General features: G+C 43.0%; 1 protein-coding gene across 11 annotated transcripts in view; it reads right to left on the bottom strand.

Moving 5' to 3' along the window:
- Window positions 1-25,835, bottom strand: part of NR2C1 (nuclear receptor subfamily 2 group C member 1) — a 114,711-nt gene that overhangs the window by 28,619 nt on the left and 60,257 nt on the right. For all 11 annotated transcript variants that reach the window (XM_073327520.1, XM_073327519.1, XM_073327516.1 and 8 more), the window contains 5 exons: window positions 23,671-23,752; window positions 20,114-20,293; window positions 18,183-18,330; window positions 18,007-18,097; window positions 7,175-7,359 (listed from right to left, as the gene is read on the bottom strand). In XM_073327520.1, the coding sequence (XP_073183621.1) occupies window positions 7,175-7,359; window positions 18,007-18,097; window positions 18,183-18,330; window positions 20,114-20,293; window positions 23,671-23,752 (686 nt within the window). The remainder of the gene's footprint in view (window positions 1-7,174; window positions 7,360-18,006; window positions 18,098-18,182; window positions 18,331-20,113; window positions 20,294-23,670; window positions 23,753-25,835) is intronic.

The following is a 25,835-nucleotide window of genomic DNA, read 5'->3' as shown; positions in this document are numbered from 1 at the left end:
CAGGAACAGTAGCCCAATGGCTGCCATCATTGGGAGCCTTTTCAGGGCTCCTTACAGCTAACACAACAATAATCAGCCATCATCTCTCCACCAAAATACTTAGCAGGTAAGGGAGCAGCTGTCACAAAGAGGAGAGTTAAGGCAGAGACAGAGCCCTATCAAAACATCTGTTTATATGGAGGGGCTAAATAACACTACTGCTGCCAGAGATGGTGTCAGGGAGAGCAAGCCAAAGCAGTCCCGAGGGCTCTCTGATCTGCCTCAACTCTCCTACCCACTTCAGTTTGGGCCGTGTAGTGGTGAAATGTGTGCACCCATCATCCCTTCTTTAGGAAAGGAAATAAGGCTTCAATACTCAAACATTAAATGTTTATCGCCAAGGAAATCCTTTTCCCTTCTACACCTCAACTCCTTCTGCAACAATAAGCCAAGTTTTACAAACCTTGCTCCCTAAGGGTGTGTCTACACTGCTCATGCCAGCTGACTAGGATCCCAATGCTCAAGCTGTGGGGCTGTTTCATTGTGGTGTAGATGTTCCAGCTTGAGCTCTGGGACCCTCCTACTTCACAAGGTCCTAGAGGCCAGGCTCCAGCCTGAGCCTGGATGTCTACACTGCAATTACACACCCCTGAACCCTGAGTCAGCTGGCACAGGTCAGCTGCGGGTGTCTAATCACAGTGTAGACATACCCTAAGGCAGTGGTTCTCAAACTTTTGTATTGGTGACCCCTTTTCACACAACAAGCCTCTAAGTGCAACCCCCCTTATAAATTAAAAACACTTTAAAAATATTTAACACTATTATAAATCCTGGAGGTGAAGCAGGGTTTTGGATGGAGGCTAACAGCTCGTGACCCCCTCCCCCCATGTAATAACCTTGCAACCCCCTGAGCAGTCATGACCCCCAGTTTGAAAACCCCTGCCCGAAGGGCCCAGTCCTGTAGCCCTTGTTCATGCAGGAAGTCCCATTATCTCCAACATTTACTAGCATGAGTAAAGATTGCAAGATAAAGTTTCAAAGAAAGGAATGTCTAGAATAAATTTCTAGTGTGGACAAAAAAAATGAAATCATAACTCATTAAATAAGACAAGCTGTGTTCTGAGTAGTTTACGCATAGTATGGATTTCCTTTATTCTGAGTAATTTCAGGTCCTTTCCATCTCCCTCACTCACTGATGGCTATACAGATCTAATCAAGCAGTAGGGAAGAATGATTATGTACAATTAGGCTGTTATCCAGCTAGGAAACAAAAGCAATAGACTAAATTGCAACATAAAGGGACTTAGACACAGGCCATTTAAAGTGTGGCTTAAATTTATTGTAGGAAAGTAAAGGTTTTATTTTGGGTCTGTGAGTACCACACCCAACAGAAGATACAGAAAGAAAAATGACTAGAAAATCAGTGCGCCTTCTTGAAAGGCCTCAACCTCACTTTCTTTAGCAAATACTTTTATGAGTCTCTTAGAATAAGTTTGTGTAATATTTGGAGGAAGTTATGTGAGATTTATGTCTGATCTACACTACTAAGTTTCACCAGTAAAGGTTGCATTATGTTAACTCATGTTTGGGTGCATTCATGCGCAATTCTGAGTCCAGTCAGTAAAACCCTGGCTTTCTGTCAGTCAAGTTAAATCACGTCCCACAAAACAACATAAATCCTGTATGAGCACAGTTCTATGGGTATAACGCCCGTGTGGATGCTCCATTACCTATACCAGTACAAACAATCCTCCAGAAACAATCCCACAATGACCCTTTCCCAGTCACTGTTCTGGTCCCGATTTTGAACTCTGCTGCCTGAAGGTCACAGTGATCAAAGTCCACCCCCTTTTAAAATCCTCAGCATGTTTTGGAAATGCTTCTCTTCCTACTGGACCACCTTTTCTGCCTTCACACACACAGGTAAGGCATGAGGTAAAACTGCAGCTAACAGGAGCGTGGGGGCAGGGAATCAGGCACGCTTGCACTGCGGCCTGTTCTAAGGAAGAAGTTCTGGACTTCCTCAACCTATGGAGAGAAAATGCAGTGCAAACCCAACTGTGGAATTGCTGCAGGAATAAAGATTATTCAGACATTGCAGAAGGGATGCAAAAGCTGGGATATGACAGGGAAAAGCAGCAATGGTGGGCAAAGGAGAAGGAAGTGCAGCAGTCCTACCAATAGGCAAAGGAGGCCAACAGAAAATCTGGAGTTCCCTCCCACACCGGCTGCAACTATGTGGCACTGGATGCCATACTGGGCATATAACCCTGCGAGTGACAGTGGACACCTCGTAAGACCCAGAAGAAAGAACCCCAGCAATAGACAGCAATGAAAAGTTCACAGTGGAGGGGGATGTGGAAGATGCAATCCCTGAACAGACCAAGGAGCTCTTCAAGAGCCTGCTAAACATAACTCTGACTTGCCCAGAAGAGGAACCCATTGAAAAAGGGGCAAAGACCTCAGGTAGGTGTACTGCACTTTTAAAAAAAACTTTATTCATAGGTTTTGGAACTCTCCTCCTTCATCCCCACCTCTAAAACTGGTGGCTGAACATATGTGGGCGAAAAACAAAGGATACCTTTTGAAGTAAACAGTTTATTTGAACAACATGAACTGGCAGTCACAGGCAAAAAATAAGAGAACACTATAAAATAAGCAACACAAAAACATTCCCACATGTATCCTTTTGCCAGGGTGGACAGATAGAATTTTTAGTAATATAAATCGATGCACTGCAAGCAGGAAAAAAAAAAAAAAGTAGTGAAACCAACACTTGAGCATTCAATTCAAATACACAGAAAATTTAAAATAATCCTTAGAAGCAATCCAGTAAATATTTATTCCGACTATATGATTTTTTTTCTGACTAAAACTGGATGGTTAACAGATAATATAAAACATGAAAAATGCAGTACTATAGTTTTCCAATCTTAAGAGTTCAAATAAAAAAACAATTATTTGCATGAAGTGCTTGAATTCAGGGGTAGAAAGAGGGAGAGATGGTTTATTTCTGGCTTAGGGGGTGTGGCTTTGAATTGACTTTGCACAGCTAGGCAGCAGTGACTACCCTCTCCTCTTTTGAAGTTTTTGGTTGATCTTGGAACAAATCTCTTTTATCATTTGGCACAATCTCAATAAAGTTTTCAAATACTGTAGGATTTAAATTTTGCTTGAACATTTCTCAGGAGGGATGCTTTGTTTCTTCCACCATGATAGGAAACTTTTCCATGCCACCCCATAACAAGCTCCTGCAGCAGTGTTGGTGTGAAGAGGATGGCAGCAAATGGAACTTGAGCAGTTGCCTCCTCGGGGCCTTTGGTACCCGCATGAGTGATACATCAGCCAGAATCACCACTGCCTGTAATAAGTTTAGCAATATTTACTGCACTATCCCTAAACGTATTACCCAGGACATAGGGCAGACCACCCCCCACAACTCTTCATGGCTACAGGTTTTGAAAAGTGCCCCAATATACTCACCATGCTGCTAAACTGTCCTAAAGCAAGTCTGACCCATGTCATACTTCCATGAATATTGTTATGGCAACATTTTAGGCAATTTTCTCAGTTATTTCCTACCTGCTAACCCTTTAACTCTAACAATGTCTGAGTGTCTTGTTTATCAGCAGCTTCAGCTGGGGTATCATTGAGAGGGGCCCCCTTCACACCTGCTAAAAGACTGACCTTGATTAGAAGGACAGGGGAGAACATGCTCAGATCTCCTCAGGAGCTCAGAGTCTGTGGACCGCAAGACAAGAAAGTGGAAGGAGTGCATGCTGGAGGAAAGGCACAAGTATGAGGAGCTGCATAGGTAAGTCCACCAAGACATTATGCAGCTCCTGGGATAGCAAAGGAAGATGCTATAAAGCATTAAGAAATAAAGACTTACCCCCCACCAGCCACTGCACTACATGGACAATTCTGTTTCCACAGCTTGGCCTATAAATTCCTCCCTCATCAAGGTGTCAGCATAGTATGTCACAGTAATCCCTTGCTCTCAACCCCAGTGGAAAATAAGCAGTATTTCTATGACTGTATGTACGCTGGCCTGTGATTCATACAAGAAGTTCAGCACCTTGCACTTTCTTTTTAAATGGTTTTAAATGTTCTTAGAACCATTTTTGTTGTTTATTACTGTTCAAAATTTTGTTTTGCGAAAATCAAGATTTATGTTGTCTTGCAAATAAGCTTTGTGACCTCGATCACTGGATTCATAAAATGCATTCAGAATTCATCTAAAATTAATATACAAGTCAAGTACACTTTAATCATGAAGTGACAAATTAACACAAACCACCACACTCAGACTATGGGTTGCACAGTTAAAATACGCTTTTAAGACCTCCCTTAGCCATACAAGACCTTGATGGGCTCTTGTAATTGTCCAGCTGTTCAATATCAGCAGTCTTTCCACCTTCCCCTCCTCCACCCCACTAATAATGTTTCTCTTTGCTTCACAAATACTGTGAAAAACACAACATGCAACCTAGTCATAAGGCATCTCCAGCATCCTGTCAATCTACCAAATGCACATCCTGCACCAGCTCAGACAACAGTTAAATCTTTCCTTGCTGCGGTCCAGGTTCCCGGTATATGTCTTCACGAGCCAGGGAAGCAAAGAGGAGGACAGGTCTCTGAAAGTCATAGTTGACATTTCAACCCCACCAACATGAATGTGCTAGTCCAGGAAAAAGTGTCTCTTCATGTAGCTTTTTCAAAAAGGACTATCTATATTCCTAAAAATGTGAGGATTGTGCACCTTCCCTAACCATCCTATGTTAATGTCAGTAAAACATCCCCAGTGAACCACTAGTGCTTCTATAACCAGGGGAAAATATCCCTTTCCGTTTATGTATTCAGAAGTAAGGGCAGGGTTCCCAGAATCAGGATGTGTCCTGTCTATTACTGCCTCACCAGTTTGAGAAGCCCATTGTACTGAACCCATCTATTATTTCCAGTATATTGCCCATAGTCATAATCCTGTGCATCAGAACATGCTTAATGGCCTTATACACCTGGAAGATGACAGCCCCCACCACAGACTTTCCTGCAGTAAACACCTAGCCCCACCAACTGATAGCAATCTGGGGTTGCAAGCTTCCATAGCGTCACAGCCCCCGTTTTTTCCACTGTTAAAGCAGCTCTCATTTGGTGTCTCTGTGCTGCAAAGCTGGGATGAGCTTGACACACAACTCCAGGAATGTGGCCTTCTGCATCCAAAAGCTCTGCAGCTACTGTGGATTGTCCCAGATTTGAATGACAATCCAATCCCACCACTTGGTGTTCATTTCATGGGCCCAGAAGCATCACTTCACCATGTGCAGCTGGTTAGTAAATACCTTCAGCAAACACATTTTCATTCACTGTCTGCATCATCCTCCCCTCAGTTTTCTCAATTTTATAGCTGCACACCTAGCTGCTGTGGTAGTTGTTGAAGATCACAGAAGAATCAGGCGCCTGTCACTAAAATAGACATGAGAACTCTACTGATCTGTTCAGCATCCATGCTTCTGCCAGCAAGATGGCAGAAAGTCTGAAAACCAGCATGAGGAACTGAAAGTATTTTTAAAATGGCACAGAACAAGAAAACTATGGGATGGAACAGAAGGAATTGTGGAAACTTGGCCTCGAGCTCCCACAATTCCTTTAGAGTACTGGTATTCCACAACACTCTTCCAAAATATCCCAGAAGGCAGTGTGCTGATGGTAGCATGGGACACACTCAGATGCCAACCCACAATGCAAAGCACCTTTTGCTGATACAATCTCTCACCATGAGGATGTACTGCACCGTTAAAGGCAGTCATGTGTGCAAGTGCTCTATTGAAATTGCCACGTTGGCAGCTGTATGCCAGCAGAAATGCTACCAGTAAAGCTTTCTAGTGTAGACATGGCCTTCGATCAAAGTTTCAATTTTACATTTGAAACTATTTTTCCTCTAATATGCATTATCTGAAGGGAAACTCCCTTTGATGACTTATGAGAAGGGACGATGTATTAAGTAAGGTCAAAGCTCTCCCATCTTGCTCATTAATATACACTATATAGAATGCAATTTAAAAAAAAAAATCTGTACAAGAACACTAAAGGGTGCAAAGTTAGGCACTGAAAAGTGTAAGGAAATGTGAAGGTTGCCTGTGCCATCTTACTTCTATCCCCTTGTGCATTTGTACATTACAGTCTTCAAGCACATCATCATAAACTATTATATTCTCCAAAGTCCTGTCTCATATGGTATACAGATTGAGGGCTCTATGAGGTTCCTATTGATGTCAATGGAAAGAGACATACCGACTTCAATAAGAATTAGATTAAGATACTGAAAGAGGTAGGTGTACATAAATTCTGCTTGCAATAACAGAGTCAATACAGAATAAAGCAAACTAAAGCCTAGGGGCCAGATCATCAGCTGCATTAATTGGAGCTAGACTAGTTTATCCAATGGATTTACTCCAAATTTACATTGGTGTAATACAGTAATTTTTGGCTCTGAGCGTACAGGATGGATAGTATGTAGTGAATTACTACTACCTTGGCTGCTGTTGGGTAAATGCTTGAGCTGAAGGGTTGGCAAGATTCTGCTGGAAGGATTAACTGGACCAGCACTGCTGTACTACCCGCTTATCCTACCTACACTAGCACTGAAAAGGTTCATATTAAAATCAATGAAGGCAAAGGATTTGTAAAATGTACTGAGTGAATGCCACTGTAATAATACTGAAAGGATCTATGAAGCACTTCTCTATGCACAGAAAGTATTTTATGTGCATTCCAAGGGACTGAAATGGAGTTGTCAGTGTTCAGCTGCCTGTGTAGATGGGACTCATGAACAATAAATTTTCCTATGTGGAACAAAGTACTAAAAGAGTATACAGTATATAATATGTGGACCAAGGCCTACTACTGATGATGATCATGGGAATATAAATCAGCCACCAAGGTTACATTGAAATTCTTTCCAAACACAAATATAATTTACTCACATTTATTTCTAAATGGAACTTTTCACTGCAAAATTTTACTCAGAACTCAATTAGTGTCTTCTGTATGGTTATTCTTCATCACAAGTTCTGTATGTTAATGTAATGATTTTTACTGAAGAACTGTCTGCATTGTTTGATTGTGTAAGCTTTGAGTGAGATTACCAAAAAGAATTATATTTAAAAAATGTAAATATTGTAGTGTGCCTTACCTGGTAACATCACTACTTGCTTGCTCTTCTTGATGAAGTTCAGACAATGATGTATCTCCGTTGCTTAAACTTTCAATCATAGACAGCTCAGCACTACTTTGAGACATGTCTTTGGACTTACTGAGATTTGCTAATGATGTTACCACATTTGCCAGTGTGCTTAAATCCCCCTGACATGCCTCAACCTAGGGGAAAAAAAGGATAGCTTTAATCCTTTCACACTGACAAAACCTGACTTTGTAAAGGAAAAAATTCAGCTTTCACACTAACAAATAAAGACATGGGATTGCAAACAGAACCCATGAAAAGTAAGTGACTTTCAGGAACAGATTAATTAAAATGAAGAAATTAGAGGTTGCACATGTTAATTTTGAAACAATTTTTTCAAAAATGAACTTTTACCAGTAGTTGACATATTTTTATGGGAACAGTACTCCAAAAAGCAACAATTATTATGGAAAGACCCGCTGCTTTTAAATTATTCTTAATTGTGGGAGGGAGGGGATGGGGGACATGCACACTTACTAGTTTCTGTAGGCCAAGTTCATTGCATGTATCAGGAGCTCCTTGCATCCCTTCAGTTCCCCCCACAAGCTCCCTGTGTTCCATCCTCCCATCTCCCCCTATTTCTGGAAGTCCCTGCAACCACCCATATGCTAGGGTCCCCCACTCCCCCGCCCCCGGCCAGGGTTTCTGGACGCCCCCCTATGACTCCCACCATTATTATAAAATTTCTTTCTGTCTGGGAGAAAAGTCATTAAGGGTGTCAACATGTTAAACTGTATTGGGAGGATTGGCAGAGCTGAGATGTGGGAATTGTTATGCTGGAAGGTGTTAATGGCTGCCATCAACCGGTTCTTTGATCTCTTGACAATTACAGAGGTGGTAAATTTCAGAGTAACAGCTCTGTTAGTCTGTATTCGCAAAAAGAAAAGGAGTACTTGTGGCACCTTAGAGACTAACCAATTTATTTGAGCATAAGCTTTCGTGAGCTACAGCTCACTTCATCGGATGGTAAAGCTGCTGCATCTGCTAACAAGATGCAAGGGGCTCTACATTTCCCCCATTTCCCTCTTCTAGTTTTTCGATTTTCACCAAAATCAATAGGATTTTGTTCATTGATGCCTAGAACATTCCCTGAAATGACTGGATGCAACATTCAAAAGTTACTACATTGCACCCAAACAGAGAAATGCCATTAAGCTGAGTGAGAAAGTATATCTTGGGACCAACGCAGCTACAGCAACACAGCAAACATCCAGTTGAGTGTAAGACCTTGCTTCACTCGGCAAAATTATTGGTATTTTACACTGTTGAACTGCACAGTGACTAGGATTTCTCAGCTTTATAAATCCCATTTGTTTCTCTCACAATTTTTTTTAAACTTCATTCATTTTGAACAGCATTTCAATTTTCATAGTGTACACTACGGCCAAATTTTTCAGCACAACTGCAGAAAGCTTTGCTGAGACTTGCCTTTTTGTTTGTTTGCAGTGCTGTGGCAGCCATGTTGGTCCTAGGATATTAGGGATATTAGATACCCAAGAGAATCTGCTTCAATAGCTGGTGGGGGGACACCCTCTGACCACACACCCCTAGTTGTCACCTGCCTCCCAACACTGGAACCCATACAGGATTTCATTAAACAATAACTCAATGGTGACCACATCCTGAAATAAATCTTTCTTGAACCCCCTCTTCTGGCCTTCAAACAATTCCCAAATGTCACCAAGCTCATCAGAAGCAAGCTCCCAATAGACGAGGACAAACACATTCAAAGTGGCACCAGACCCCACCAGAGCAACAGATGCAAAACCTCCACGCATAGCTACACTGCTACGATAATCAATACTTCCCACAACACTCCTTACAAGATCCATGGGTCCTATATATGCCTATCACAATGTGTGTGGTATCCCTCATCTCGTGCACTAAATACCTGAACAACAACTATATGGGTGAAAGAGGAGGTTACTTACCTGTAACTGGAGGTTCTTCAAGATGGGTGGTCCCTATCTGTATTCCATTGAGGGTTTATGCATGAGCACCATGTGACCCAAGCCAGAGAATTTGAAAGTAGTAGCGTCCGTTGTTCTGCGCATGTGCCCTTGCCTCACCTTATGGCTTCATCTGAGGTGATAAAGGGGGGGCATACCGACCATGTCTCCAGTTCCTTCTCCACCGCAAATCCAAGAGATCCGCAGCAGAGGGGAAGGAGGGCGGGAAGTGGAATCCAGATAAGGACTGCACAAAGAATCTCTAATTACAGGTAAGTAACCTCCTTTTCTTCTTCTAGTGATGGTCCCTATTGTATTCCACTGAGAGTGATTAACAAACAGTACCTCAGGGGTTCTCAAACTGGGGGTCGGCCTCCACCCCAAACCCTGTTTTGCCTCCAGCATTTATAATGGTGTTAAATATATTTAAAAGTGTTTGTAATTTATTAGGGGGTGTCACACTCAGAGGCTTCCTATGTGAAAGGGGTCACCAATACAGAAGTTTGAGAACCACTGCAGTACCTAAACTGGAGGAGGGTGCAAAGAGGAGGATGGAACGGTTTAGTGCAGGACAGCCGCACCAAATGAGGCATCCGTCGCAGAGTTCTGCACCAAAGTGTAATGCGAAGCGAAGGTATGTGCTGAACTCCACGTGACCACTCTACATATGTCTCAAAGCGGCACTTCATGGAGAGTGGCCATGGTTGAACCTGGGGCTCTTGTGGAATGGGCCCTCACCCCCAGGGGTGGAGGCAGTCCTGACAACTCATAACGTAGTGTAATGCACCCCAAAATCCACTGGAAATTCTCTGTGTAGAGACTGCATGCCCCTTAACTCTCTCCATTACTGTGATAAACAATCTAGGAGATTTCCTGATCAGTCTTGTCCTCTGCAGTTAGAAGGTCAAAGCCTGATGGAGGTTGAGTGAGTGATGTCATTGTTCCTCTTCCAAGGCATGAGGCTTCAGAAAGAAAGCAGGTAAGTGGATGGGTTAATTCAGATGAAACTGGGATACAACTTTTGGTACAAACTTGAGACTGAAAAGAGGGACATAAAGCAAACCCAGTGGCTCAAAGGGTTGTTTCATTAGTGCTGATAGAACAAGGTTGAGGTCCCACTGGGGAGTGACAGGTTGTGCATGTGGGAAAGTTCGGATGAGATCTTTTCAATACCTAGCAGTCAATGAGTATGTAAATACACAGTGCCCTTCCATGGAGAGGGGTGGGCTGGAAGGTGCTAATTGCTGCTAGGTGGGTTTTGAGGGTGAGCCTCAATGTTTTTAAGGATAGGAGGTAATCCAAAAGAAGGGGAATCTCCACTTCCTCTGGGGAAAGCAGTTTCTGTTGGGCCCAGGAGGTGAAGCGGTTCTATTTGGCTTGGTAGGAACCAAGATGTCACTTACTACGGTGTTGTGGAGTTTCCACTCATGATCAGACACAAATCTGCTGCTGAGAGAGTCTGCAATCATATTCTGAGTCCCCAGAAGATGGGCTGCAGAGAGCAGGATCTTGTGGGTGATGTGCCAATTCCATAGATTGACTACCTCCACAGACAGAGCGGTTGACTTCCTGTCCCCTTCTTCGTTGACGTAATAAACAGTGATAGTGTTGTCCGACATGATGAGAATGTGATCGGAGCAGATGGATGGGAGAAATGTTTGGCATGCCTTCCTTACAGCCCGGAGTTTCAGAACGTTGATGTGCATCCTGGATTCCCAAGGAATCCATGTTCCTTGTGTCATGTGATCTCTCGTGCGCTCCCCACCCTACGAGGGACGCATTGGTGATGACTGTCCCATCCAGGGAGGATGGGAAAAAGGGGATCCCCACACAGACCTGTCATGGGTCCATCCACCACTGGAGGGATGAGAGTACCTCAGGGGGAAATGTCAGCATAAGGTCCCTGGTATGTCACATGGGTGAATAAACTCTTTTGGAGCTACATCTGGAGGCTGTGAAGGTGAAAGTGAGTGAAGACAGTGACATATGTGCATTATGCCATGTGGCCAAGGAGGGACAGGCAAGTCCTGGCTAGGACCAACGGACTGTTGACTTCTTGGGCGACAAGTTCTTGCGGAGTCGGAATCTGACCCTTGGTAGGTAAGTTCGTGCTGTGATTGAGCTGATGGAGGACTCCTGAAGTCTAGGGACTGTGTGGGAACCAAAGTTTATTTTTCAACATTGACACTGACTCCGAGGAAGGAAAGGAGTCTCAAGAACATGGAGGTCGAGACTCGAGCTTCATCTCTGGATTGTGCTGCTAGTAGCCAGTCGTTGATATAGGGGAATATAAGGATCCCATAATGCCTGAGGTAGACCACCATGTCAGAAATAACTTTGATGAAGACCCTTGGAGCAATTGAGAGTCCAAATGGCAGGACCCTATACTGAAAATGCTGATAGCCTACCATGAACCTCAGTTATCGTCTGTGGGCCGGAGAGATGTATATGTGAAAACAGGCATCCTGCATATCGAGAGGCATAAACCAGATGCCTTTTTCTAACAATGGGATGATGGCTGCTAAGGTGACCATACAAAACTTGGGTGTATGGATGGAGCGACCGAGATGATGGAGATCCAGGATTGGCCTCCACATGCCCTTCTTTTTGGGAATCAGGAAGTAAGCTGAATAGAACCCTGTCCCTTGACAGTCTGGAGGAACCTACTTTATCGCCCTTCTTTGTAGTAAGGAGTCCACTTCTAGGGCAATGATGCTGTCATGAAATTGGTCCTTAAGGAGCAATTGGGGAGGGGGTTGTGTATGAGGTAGTGATGAATTTGATCATATAACTATAATGGGTGACAGTTAGCATCCACTTGTCCATTGTTATTGCACTCCAAGCTGGTAGAAAGAGTGCTAGACAACTGCCAAAGGGGATGGTGTGGTTGATGGTTCCTCAGAAATATCTTTTCTGAGAGATTTGCATGTGTGAGGAGGAAGGCTGTGAAGGTGGACCTGGAGGGAGAGATCGTTGGGTCTCTCGGTGGTTTGTACAGCCTCCTGTGGAAAAACTGGATGTGGATGGTGGGAAGTAGAATTTATGCTTGGGTGCTGGCGGGTAGATATCAGCAAGTGAAGTATGGTTCTTGACTCTTTGAGGATGTGGAGGGAATCATCTGTTTTCTGATTAAAAAGATGAAATTCATTGAAAGGGAGGTCCCTCAGTGGTATTTTGTATCTCCCTGGGGAAGTCAGAGGAATGAAGCTACAATTCCCTTTGCATGACAATGCTTGTAGCCACTGAGCGGGAGGAAGTGTCTGCCGCCATAGGCGCTGACTTACTCAGATCTCAGGGGGTGCTCGACCTCTGCTCCCCCCCAGGCCGTGCCCCCACCCCACCTCTTCCTGCCCCTCCACACCCCCGCCACAGCGCCTCCTGAACGCCACTGAACAGCTGATTCTCAGTGGGTGGGAAGCGCTGGGAGGGAGGGGGAGAATCTGATTGGTGGGCGGCGCTGATCCATGGGGCTGCCAGTGGGTGCTGAGCACCCACCATTTTTTTTCTGTGGGTGCTCCAGCCCTGGAGCACCCCCAGAGTTGGCACCTATGCCCGCTGCTTCTACACCTGATTGAAGCACTCTCCTTACCACCAGTTCCCCTTCCTCCAAGATTGATTGGAACCAGGCCCGATCTTGTTGTGACAGTTTCTCAGCAAAATCCTCTAGTTTGCTATAGTTTAAGAAGTCTTATTTGGCAAGCAATGCTTGATAGTTTGAAATCCTGAACTGGAGGCTTGCTGAGAAGACCTTGTTTCACAACCATTTGCCCTCCTTATCAGCCGGAGTGGAGCATGGGTGTTGCTATCTGGACCATTCCAGCCTGAATTACAAGGGAATTGAGTGGGGTGTGAGAAAAGAAACTCAGTCTCCTTAGCCAGTACTCAGTCTCCTTAGCCAGTACCCTTGGGGGTAGGCGTGCACATGGCCAGAATATGCCAAACTGTTTGAGCTGGCTGGAGGATGGCATTGTTGATTGGCAGGGCAACCCTACCTAGTACTGATGAGTGAAGGATGTCCAGGAGCTGTTGTTGTGTGTCCTGTACTTCCTCCAGGGGGATGTGAAGTTCACCCGCCATCCTACACAGGAGATCTTGGAATTAACAAAAGTCATCTGGGGGCAAGGGGAAAGCCAAAGTCACTGCAGTATCTTGGGAGAAAGACAGAAAGTGCTTCTGCTTCAGCAGTACTGTGGGAACCCGACTGAGCAGGTCTTCTTACATGATCAGTTCAGAGTACCTACTTGAGGGTGTTCTAGATGAGGGAGAGGTGAAGTCTCCCACACAGAATGGGTGGGTATTGGGGCCAGGATCCCCAGTAAGGCCAGCATGACAGATCTGGAGGGTGCTGTGGCAGCACCAGGGTGTGGGGAACCAGTCTCCTCTGCAGTTGGTGAGGAGGATACTGCCATGCCATAGATGGCCTCTTTGGGTATTCATAGTGGCGGTAAGGGATGGAGAGCCCCCATGCTTCAACTGAATCCTCCGAGGTTGAAAACTCGGATCCCGGTTCCATTGGCACTAATGTCAGAGCTGGTGGAAGTGTGTAGGCCACTGGAGGAGGTGGTGATGGGTGCCTTGAATGCGATATGTCTTGGGTGGGAGATTTGGCCTCTAAAGGTGGAAGGTAGTAGAAGGCGTGGAGATCTTGGTTCTTCGAGGGCAAACAATTCCTGGGGCTCTGGCATTTTCTCTGACCTCTGTGGCATTAATGGTACCCTCTCCACAGCTGAAACTGGTGCTGGAGCAGTGGACTTTCCCAGGGCCAACAGGTCCATACCTTAAAGGAGGCAGACTTTGACTGTGTGTGGGGCTTGGTACCTGGTAGCGGCAAATCTGCCAGTTTGTGCGGTTTCTTGTCACATTTATGGATCTTGGAGCACACTGCTTCCCTGTGGCTGGAACTCGTGGAAGGATCGTCCCCTCTCTTTGGTTTAGAAAAAGACTTACTGCCATGCTTATGTGCATGATTCCTGACCTCCCGGCCCCGGCACAGAGTCCATAGTGGTGGTACCGCCAGAGCTGAACTCAATCTCTGTAGCTGGAGATGCACTCCTGGATGTCTCAGGCCGACATACAAGGGGGATTCTCCGGCCTGGGTCTGATTGAGGTCTCATAGCGACTTCCATGAGATGCTTCTTGAGGCAGACACCCTGGATTTCTTGGGTATGGCTTGGGAAGGACTGGCAGACACTGCACCTGGATGAAATGTGGACTTCTCCCAAGCAGTAGAGGCAGCGCTGATATTCATCACTGATCAAGAAGGAACACAGGCAGGAGTTGCAGATTTTAAAGATTGGGGTCTTTGGCATTGTCCAGTACCTGTGTGTGCATAGGTGTTTACAAGTAAACAGATTCCCTCAAAAGTCCCAAATCAACTTTAAATAACTACTAAAATGACTAAAAACTATGCAAAAACAGTAAAATGGCTAAATACTAAAAAAATTTAACTATATATAACTATACTCTTTTTAAAGGTGTGTCATATGCAAGAGAACACGAATAGTTCTGACCTGGACCACAAGGCAGTGAGAAGAACTGGAGATGTGGTCAGTACATCCCTGCCATTTATCAGCTCAACCGAAACCCTAAGGTGAGGCAAGGGTGCATGCGCGGACCAATAGACACTACCACTTTTAAATTCTCCGGCTCCAGATACATGGTGAGCGTGTGTAAATCATCAGTGGAATACAATAGGGACCATCACTTGAAGAAGAATGAGACAATTGCTATGCTCTCAAATGAGCTCACACAGAAAAATGAGAAAAGCAAAGAACCCCCTTATCACCCGTGGGTGAACACGTGTCATAAAATGATCACTTCACATTTGACTTCTCAGTCCTCATCCTCAAAGGAAACCTGCACAACATCTTCAAAGATGAACCTGGGAGGTTAAATTCATTACTTAATAAGACACTAAAAATCATGGACTTAATAAAGACTCTGGATTTATAGCTCTTTACAACAATCTTGTTACCCAATAACCCTCCTGGGGTCAGCAATGGATCACTCTTCTATAGTAGACAGGGCTTTCATACATGTTATATCAACACAATTTCTACACACACTACATCTAGTTACTGAGAATAATTAGAAGCAGTAGTAAGCTACTCTTCTTTGGTGTAACTAACCCAGAAATAGTACGTATATATAGAATCTGGTCTGATGTACACCACAGTATTGGAATGGTGCAGAGTCAAAATTGAATATACAGAGCAGAAAGATATGAAAAATATGGGGAAAGTGGTGAAACTGGCAAAAACGTATTTTAAAATGTAAAAAAAAAATTGCAGGAAAATTGGGTGCACAATTCAGGGTAGCTTCATTTATTATTCTGTTTGTATTGTGCCCATCACTGTGATCCTCGAGATAAATTACAGATTAATTGTAAAAGTGTAGCTAATAAATAACAATTATTGTCTCTACCACCATGAGTCACTGTTCAAATACCCATTGGCACTTGGGCTATGTAACTGAATACGATCTTTTCAGCATTTCATTTGTAAAACTTCCCTGGTATGTTCTGCAGTTTTGTAAGCCAATCAGAAGTAGAGGTAGGATGTTTATGAAGAGGGAATGGATGAGAAGTCATGTCAGCCTAGGCATGCAGGGAAGCCATACCACTACAACAAGGTATACTTTCTTTTCACTTCTTGATTTTGCTGCTAAATAGCCCACAAGGTAGCCAGTAGCCGGCCAGAAAGCAACCTTTTCCTCATTAAAAATCACTTTAAGAAAAAGAGCATGCTTACCTGCAGGCAACAACAAAGCTGCCCTCTCAAGTATGCCACATTTTATTTAATTACTTATTAATAATCTCATTTTCACTGATCTGTCTTTTGACTAGACCTTTGCCAGATGCAGCAAGCAGAGTAAAGTGCATGAGAACAGAATAAGGAAATTGGACATCAGTTGAAGAAAGAAAAAGGTGTTAGAGTAAATGAAGAAACCAACAGAACTCAGATGAAAGTGGGAACAGGTAAAAATCTGCCTGAAAAAATCCATGAGGAATAAGCATGTTGTTTAGTTATCTCTTATTAACTGAGTGACTAAAGGGTTTGAATTGCTGCCTGACCTGTCTTTTGTTTAAGTTTAAGAAACAACTTCTTCTTTTTCCTTTATGCCGCGTTTCCTGGTGAGGGTCATGGCGGTGGCATGGAGAGTAGGGAAGACCAGACCTCCCTTTTCTCTGCAACAGGTTCCAGCTCCTCCCGAGAAGTTTCCAGGCCAGTCAGGAGATATAATTCCTCCAGTGTGTCCTGGGTCAGCCTCGGGGCCTCCTCCCCGTGGGACATGCCCTGTAGAATTCCAAAGGAAGCTTCCCAGAGGGCATCCTTATCAGGTGCCTGAACTGCCTCAGCTAGCTCCTCTTGATCTGGAGAAGTAGCGGCTTTACTCCGAGGCTCTCCCAAATAGCTGATCCCACCAGCCTGTTTCGGAGAGTAAGCCCAGCCTCCCTGTGGAGAAACCTAATTTCTGCCGCTTATGCCCGCGATCTCCTCCTTTCAGTCATTACCCAAAGTTATTGACAGTAGGTGAGGATGGGGACGTAGATCAACCTGTAAACCGAGAGCTTTGTCCAAGAACTCAGCACTCGCTGTGCCACCACAGATTGGTATAGTGTCCGCATCACTGTGGCCGCCACATCAATCCACTGGTTCATCTCACGCTCCTGCTTACCATCACTCGTGAACAAAACTCCTAGATACTTGAACTGTTCCATTAAGGGCAGCTACTCCCCCCTCACCTGGAGAGTGCTGATTCTCATCCCAACCGTTTCACACCCAGCAGCAAAACGTTCGAGTGAGCATTGGAAATCACAGTCTGAAGAAGCAAGAAGGACATCATCTGCAAACAGCAGAGATGCCACCTGTAGTGGAGACACTCCACAGCTCAGCTGTGCCTTGACATCCTGTCCATGAAACTCATGAACAGGAGTGGGGACAAGATGCACCCTTGGTGGAGTCCAATGCCCCCCTTGAACAAACTCGCCTTAATGCCAAGAATACGATCACAACTCTCACTCTGAGAATAGAGGGACTGGATAGCATGCAAAAGCAGCACTGGCATCTCATACTCCCACAGCATTTCCCACAAGACATCTTGGGGAACGCAGTTATATGCCTTCTCCACGTCTACAAAACAAAAATAGACCGGATTAGCAAACTACCACAACCCCTCGAATAGCTGCGAGAGAGCAACAAGCTGGTCTGTTGTTTCACGACTGGGACAGAATCCACATTGTTCCTCCTGAATCTGAGGTTCAACTAACAGGTGTTATCTCCTCTCCAGCACCCTGGCATAGGCTTTGCAAGGGAGGCAGAGGAGTGTGATCTCCCTATAGCTGGAACACACCCTCTGGCTTCCTTTCAGGACCACCACCCCGGTTTGCCAGTCCAAAGGTACTGCACCTGCCTTTCACACAACACTGAATAGGCGCATTAACCACAACACCCCAACATTGTCCAGTGCTGTCAACATCTCTGGACGAATTTAAGAAACGATATTTCTTTTTCCACCCCAATGACTATGTTGTGAATTCTGAAACAGTACTTAGTTTTGTGAGAGTATACATGGATCAGGAAGAATACTACTACTAAAGGTATTTCTGAAATGCATTCAGATAGAGCCATAGCTACCTCGGTATGGTCACCCAACCTTATTTATATTTTCAAATAATCAGCACGTGAATGCAGAAATGTAATTAAAAATGCATGATTCAGAAACGCCATCCAAGAACACGTGTGTGTACGAAATATGTCTATGCAAGCTGGGGAATCACACCTCTAGCTTGTATGGTAGATGTAGCTGTAGTCTTTTATTCATGTCATCACATACCTTATCTGGTGTCATAAGCACAGTAGGCTCACTTTTTATTCCGGACTGATGAATATTTACAAACATTCCTGACTCTAGCAGTCCTGTTGATCTGAAGGGGAAAAAAAAGTACAAATTTTAGTCTTCTGATGTTTCTGAGATCAAGAAACTATTAGTCTGGAGCACTATTTACATACCTTGCTGTTTCATTGTCCGTTACAAAAGTTGGAGTTGCAGCAAGTGGGCTCCGCAGATCTTTTCGGATGTAGATCTTTTCTGTAGAAGCCGCACAGTTTGAAGATTTTTCTCGTGATACTTCAATTGGTTTCCTCTCGCACTGAACAGCTAACAAAATGATGTGTAACTATTAGGTGAAACCCAAAATTCACGAACAGTCAGATGGAGATATCACAAACAAGAGCGTTTAAGAAATTGTGTCCTGTTTTTCCAATTACTGCTGGAAAAGCTTGCAGTTTATATATTTGTGATTTTATATAGAAGCTATATTGAACAACAAAAGTGCATAAAAATCATTAGCTCTAACTCTGGATAAACACATTTGTTTTTATAGTTACTGAAATGGTGAAGGAGTCAAAGACTGAAGATCAAACATATAAAGGCCAATAATTTTAAATTTATGAAGAAATTAAAAGTGCCCCCTCGGGAGTTTTCACCTGTCTGGATCCTCATAGGGAGGCTTGTTTGCTTCATATTGTCGCAGTCTATCTCCTTTTGTCTGCTAAGCCCACATGCCCCCTCCCTGTTTGGGAAGGGGTCACAGTGTCTCCTTTTCATGCTCCCTCTGGAAATTTAATCCACAACTACTCAACCTCTTGGTTCCATGCCAACAAATATGGCAACATTAAAATAAACTGGAAAATATTCTACCACATGGGGAAATCTGACTCCAAACAACAAAGCCAACTGGAAACTTACTTACACAACTTCATTTTAAGAACTCAAAGGGAGAACTTCTCCTTATGAGGAAATAACTACTTATATACTTACAACAAATTTAGTTTTGTCATTGTAAAACCAAAACACGTACTAAAAATGTTTACGAGATGGAACTCCTTAAAATATGTAAGGTCTTATTCTCCACTCTGTTACATGAATTTTAAGATGGTGCAATCCATTTACTTCAATGGAGTTACACAATGGAAGAGCGTGGTGACCGAGACCAGTAAACTGTAGGATTAACCCAATGCATAATTAAAATAGGCTCAAATGCACCTGGCCACGTTAAAGCCATTTTTACCCCTAGGGCCTACAGCATTACATGCTACATTTAAGTACGTAATGTTTAATACAAGTTTGGGATTCCATTTGTGGGACTATTTTAAGGTAAAAGGAAAAGGACTGCATTCCGATGAAGTGAGCTGTAGCTCACGAAAGCTTATGCTCAAATAAATTTGTTAGTCTCTAAGGTGCCACAAGTCCTCCTTTTCTTTTTGCGGATACAGACTAACATGGCTGCTACTCTGAAACCTGTCGTTTTAAGGTAGTGAGACCATAAAAGTCTCAAAAAGGAAGGATTAAAAAATAAACATGATCACATTAATCCATAACTTTTAAAATTACATTGTCTTCGGGCATGTACATGTTTAAAATCTGCCAGCACAAGGAAATTTCAAAAAAGAACTTAGATCTGCAAGAATTAAATTATATGTGCCTGCTAATCTCTGCCTGGGAGATACCTCCCTCTACTGGGCAAACTAGGCAGGGTGCAGAAACTGCTGCTACCATGACTGATGGATAAACTGACGGGAAGGTGGAGTTATTAAAAATTTCTTCAGCTGTTAAATTATAACCAGACAATTATCACAGGGATGCCTGCTGCCTAGGAACAACACTTTATCCTTATTTACTCTGTGCTGTGTGTTTTTAAGGTTATTTCAATCTTTGACAAATTACCAAAATTCAGAGTTTGAGTCACACTGGACTTTTACAATTCTTTAAGGAGAAGCTGATCTAAATATTTCCTAACAGTAATGAAGGTAAAGCCCGATTTGCATGCATAAGTAACAGTATATTCTCCATAGCACAAACCTTTTCATGAATGCCTGCTATATTTTATATGCCTGAGATATATACCCTACCAGTTTTATAGATCTTAATTTATACTTACAGTCCTGTTTCATTCCAAATGCGATGCATCTCTGCAGTCTACAGTACTGACATCGGTTTCGATGATGTTTGTTAATGACACAGTCTTTTGCCCCTCGGCATGAATAAACTAAATTCTTTCGTATGCTTCTTTTAAAGAATCCCTTGCATCCCTCACATGTTACTGCTCCATAATGACGTCCTAGTTGAAGAACAGCATAAGTCAGGACATTAATTTTACAGTGTTAACAACATTTTCCCTCTTTTAAAAAGAAATTATATTTAGACAACTCAGAGAGTATGTATGACTTTACATTGACAAGGCATGTATGTACTTTTTTAAATGAGTTACAGATATGAAGATACTGCCAAGTGGCCAGAGAATCAAAACAGAGAAGCAAACTAACCAAATCTCTGGTTTAAACAACTCACGCAAGATGACCATTTCCAAATGGGCCAGTGATAGTTTAACAACTCCTTGACTCCAGTGTCTTTGTTGCTAGCAATAGCAGACAAGCCAAAAAACTGGCTTCCCCCTCCCCAAGAGCATTAGGATGAGCTACTTTAGTTTCTTGAATTACACATACTTTACTAATTTTTCTCAGTGACCCTCAAATCAAGTTCTTTTATTGTCTATCATAGAATTTAGCAGCATAATTGCACGATTTAAAGATGACAGAAAGACTGCATATGTAAAGAGGAGACAGTATGTATTTAAGCATCTGATGACAATATCTGTTACTATTTCAAAACTATCGATTTTTGTTTTTTTAAATTGTGTTAAAGATAAAACCATAATTCTCTTTTATAATGAAAGTATTCAGTGATGCAAGTAAACAAAACATTTGCTAAATCAATCAAAAATTCAACATTTCCACAGCTTTTCTCATTGTGCTATTCTGTTCCTAAAATTCAGATTTTTCTTTTAAAATCATTATTTAAAACCTGCTTAGCTGAAAAAAATAAAAACAATACTACATTTACAGATTAAGGCACTCTTGGTCATTTAGACACAGCTACTATACATACTGTTAATTTTATAATCCAGAACTAAAATCTAAAAAGCAAGGCCACACAGAAATGTTCAAAAATACATATTATGAAGGTATTATGGCTGCGCCTTTAATTAAGAAGGACAATTCACAGAAATCAATTTCAAATGTGGACTAATTCAAGGATAAACTTTAATTTTATAGGTACTTTACTCATTCTTTAGAGACTTCCATTCAGATGTCTAGAAGAGATTTCCAGAGATTCTAACTTTTTTTCAGATCCCTCTAACATAACCATCTCAAATGTCTCACACACACATGACATTTCATACAGAGTTTCACACTACAAATAAGGTAGCTTTCAAAATAAATACTTATAAATAAAATGGTTTATCATACTAGTTCTATTTTTTACTTTGGAGGGTGACAGTTTTGTTTTTTTGCAGAGTATTTCCACTCTTTGATACAGCCTCTCTGAGTCTCTAGACCAGAGGTGGGCAAACTACAGCCTGCGGGCCACATCCAGCCTGTGCGACCGTCCTGCCTGGCCCCTGAGCTTCTGGCCCAGGAGGCTAGCCCCCGGCCCCTCCCATGCTGTTCCCGCTCTGCCGCAGCCTCAGCTCACTGCGCCGCTGGCACAATGCTCTGGGCGGCCGGGCAGCGCAGCTGCAGAGCCGCGGCCTGACCCGGTGCTCTTGGGGGCGTGGCTGTACTGCCGCCAGCCATCGGTGCTCCAGGCAGTGCAGTAAGGGGGCAGGGAGCAGGGGGGGTTGGATAGAGGGCAGGGGAGTTCAGGGTGGTGGTCAGGGGGCGAGGGTGTGCATAGGGGTTGGGGTGGTCAGAGGGCGGGGAACAGGGAGGGTTGAATGTGGGTGGGGGTCCTGGGGGGGCAGTCAGGAAGGAGAGGGGGGTTGGATGGGGAGGCGGCGGGGGGCAGGAGTTCCGGGGACAGGGAGAAGGGGTGGTTGGATAGGGCAGGGGTCCTGGGGAGCAATCAGGAATGAGAGGAAGGGTTGGATGGGGCGGCGGGGGGCAGTCAGGGGTGGGAAGGCTCCAGGGGCGGTCAGGGGACAGGGGGTGGTGGATGCGGCAGGAGTTCCGGGGACAGGAACCATCAGGGGACGGGGGGGGTTGGATGGGGTAGGAGTCCAGGGGGAATGTCAGGGGGCAAGAAGCAGGGGGGGGTCGGATTGGGCTTGGGGGCCGGGCCACGCGTGGCTGTTTGAGGAGGCACAGCCTCCCCTAACCAGCCCTCCATAAAATTTTGGAAACCTGATGTGGCCCTCAGGCCAAAAAGTTTGCCCACCCCTGCTCGAGACATTCTGCCTTGTCGCTCTCTCCCTGGTTCCCAAGCTAAGGACCTGAGCAGCCTCTTAACTCTAGCTGCCTCTCTGACACCCCCCTGCCCTCCGCATCCTTATCAATTCTCCTTTAGCCTCCCCTGCTCTGACAAATCAGACAGACTGCCAGATGGAGAAATGGCTTCCCTAGTGGAGCTAATTCTAGCCAATTCTCACAGAAGTTAGGCTAAAATCTTCCCTTTCCATGTCCTCTTCCAGGGTGCAGAGAGAGAGTGAGGGAAAATTTGCAGTCAAACCATACTTGAGAAACAGGGCTTGCATCTCTACTAAAGAGAAGCTTCTCCCTTTAGTGAGCCTTTGGAGGTATGCCTGAGTGCAGTCCAACTCTGACAGACCCTGGAAAACATGCTGCTAGGCTTAACACATCCCAGAGAATCAGAGGGAAGCAAAGATAGGGAGAAGAGAGAGTTGGCACAGGATTGGGATAGGCAGCACAGCTCTCCACAGACTCCCTGGCCCCCAATGCACACTTGGCATTTGGTTCCCTACTTTCATTACCCCCTTCCATCTCTTCAGTCCCCTAATACTGTTTCAAAGGGCATTTTTTTGGCTTTTCCCCTTTTATCTTAACATTCCATTTTGATAACACCCACACACATACACACCCCGCCCCCCACACACCCTACCTTAGTGGAATTATAAAGTGTCCTTAGCGTTTGGGCAATTCCAAAAATGATGACTCAAACTGCTTAGCACAAAAAACTCATAAGAGCACTTTATAATACATTTTTATGATCTTCCCTGATTGCGTCTGTTTTGTATTATAAACAGCTAGCACGGTTTTTCACAAATATCTTAAGTTTAAAATGAATAATAATAAAAATTCACTTAAAAGTAACAATGGACAAGTCCACTGTACAACATTTCTTTTACAAAAATGCCAGAATGGCCAGTCAATTAAGAATGCATTTGCAGCCAATCAAGTAATTTGATTGGTCAGTGTCTGTAGTTGTATAAAAATATAATACTGACCTGGATAGGCTTAAACTACATATGAAAATTGCTTTAAGTGGACTGTTTAAACAAATGCAAATTATTAAAGCTAAAATTAATAAATCCCATCTACACACAGTCCAACTACATTAGGTATGTCTTTATATTGTATCCACTTTTTATTTAAAAGTAACTAACCAGTGAAAAAAGTGTGTATTTAAAAAATTACGTTGTTTCTGAAGAATGAATAGCTTGAAACTGCTTTTAAAAAGTGGTCCTGCTGAAGAATTTACCTGATGCTTTGTCTCCACATACGACACAGAGATCAAATACTTTATTTAGGGTCTGTTCAGTGGAAGTGTTGTCAGTTAAAATCTGGAAGAAAGTACAAAATTATTTCACTTTTCTCTCTCTACCCTAAAAATATGAAAAATAAAAGCCAATCCCTCCCTTAAAATGCCTCTCTCTAAACTAAGGGCCCAATCCTGTGAAGCACCAAGTCCCCTCAATTACCATTTATGGCCCGAAGAGTTGACTGCGTGTTATTGCCTGCTGCACCAATGCAGATCCCTATTCAGGATGGGTCCTAAACTTAACTATCAAAATCTTTTTTAAAAGTATTAAAACAAATCTTACCCAGAGAAGATTTTTGAAGAAAGCACTTATATTTTTGAAAACTACATTTGTCAAGCCTTCTGGTCATACAGGCATTCCAATCTTTCCTTAGCATTCTTTTCTTTCACTATGCTCACAAGAGTGAACCAATGATTAAGTATTTTGAAAACACAATATATTTAGTTGAATTACTCATTACCAAGAGGCACTAATGCCTCTAAACTGAGTAACTGTGATGTTATTACTGTAACTTGTCTTGCTTCACCCCAACCCCATCTGATATTTGTTACCCTCATTCACTATATCACGTCTAAAATTAGACTCATAGCAATAACACTTCAGGGTAGGAATCATACCTTTCTATTTCTTCTTTAAAAGATCTTTCGCGCTGAGATATTGTAAAAGTTATAAATAATAATAAAGCACTGCTTGCAATTAAAAAGGACAATATGATTGCACAACTAGGAATCATTTTAACAATCTCACAATGCAAAGCAGGAATGAAAGAATTGATATTCCCATTAAAAGCATTGGAAATTAGAAGCACTTTTGAAACTTCCCATTTCCTGATAAGAATGTTGATTCTTTTAGTCCTGCTTCACATAATCAAAACAGGGGCTCTGAAGATAAATATAATTAAGAAAACCTCTACTGAGGAAGGTGATAGTCCTATTCTATGAAGAGAAATAATGAAAATGTTACAAGAATTTCTAAAAAGTGCTTTGAAAATTCTCTTCCTCTCAGACTCCCCATAAGTAAATGTTTATTTAGCAACAGCATCTAAGATATTACCTCTAATCTTTTACTGCTATTACACATCACTGAAGTTTCTTTTAATTTAACATCAACATTCTTAAAGAAAAAGTTGGCTCAATGACAAAACATCACTGGTTTATTAATTTCTCATTTCACCTCATCTGTTATTATTATTTAGTGCTATAATTGTGCATGAAATTATACATAACATAAAAGAAATTCCTTAAGTCCTTCTGTAGACAAAATCTGCACTGATGTCATAAAGAGTTTTGATTACGAAAGGACTCCAGAATTTGGCCCAAGAGGAGGGAAAGTCCCTGCTCAAAAGAGCTGAAAATTTTCCTTGGACAAACATGACACTCAGAACAAGAGTTGCCATTCAAGAAGATGCAGAGCCACTACTGATGAAACAATTAATCAAGGAAGGCGTTCCACAATATGTGAATTTAAAGGAAGGATTTGAAAGAGGAACAGTGTGCGTGCGCACAGGAAATGGAAGCCTGCTTCAAATGAAGGTGTAAAATAACGACTGTGCAAAACTGCAAATGGGAGGAGCAGTTAGAAAAGACATGAGAGAACATGACGAGTATCTAGAATTAAATGAAAGCCCCATGTCCAGTGAATGGAAAATTAAAAGCTAGCTTCCCATTAAAAGGTAGTTACTGCACATTTCACTAAGGGCTTGTCTATATGATGCATTAGTATGCACCAGCTGGGATGTAAATTATACTGTGCACAGCTTGTCGCACAGTAATTGGCGCACATGGACCCTACTGGTATGCACTAAAAATTCCATAGCATGCACGAATGCAGTATTATTTGAAACAGAACTACATCAGCTCACACTAGGGAACTTCTAATGTGTGCCAGCAGGGTCCACATGGGTCAGTCAGTGTGTGACACACTGATGCCCACTAGAATTTATACCCCAGTTGGTATGCACTAATGTACAGTGTAGACCAGCCCTAACAGAAAATGACAGAGAAATGCATATACTCCATAGGCCTTACATGTTTGCTTGTGAAAGCATTAAAATTATAAAATATTCTTTCCACTGCCTCCCCAATTCTTTTGGTCTGTATAAGCT

Source organism: Lepidochelys kempii, chromosome 1 (genome assembly GCF_965140265.1).
Source record: "Lepidochelys kempii isolate rLepKem1 chromosome 1, rLepKem1.hap2, whole genome shotgun sequence".
Taxonomy (NCBI): Eukaryota; Metazoa; Chordata; order Testudines; family Cheloniidae; genus Lepidochelys; species Lepidochelys kempii.
The sequence above is the reverse complement of the archived record's forward strand: the minus strand, read 5'-3'. Positions and strand labels throughout refer to the sequence as shown.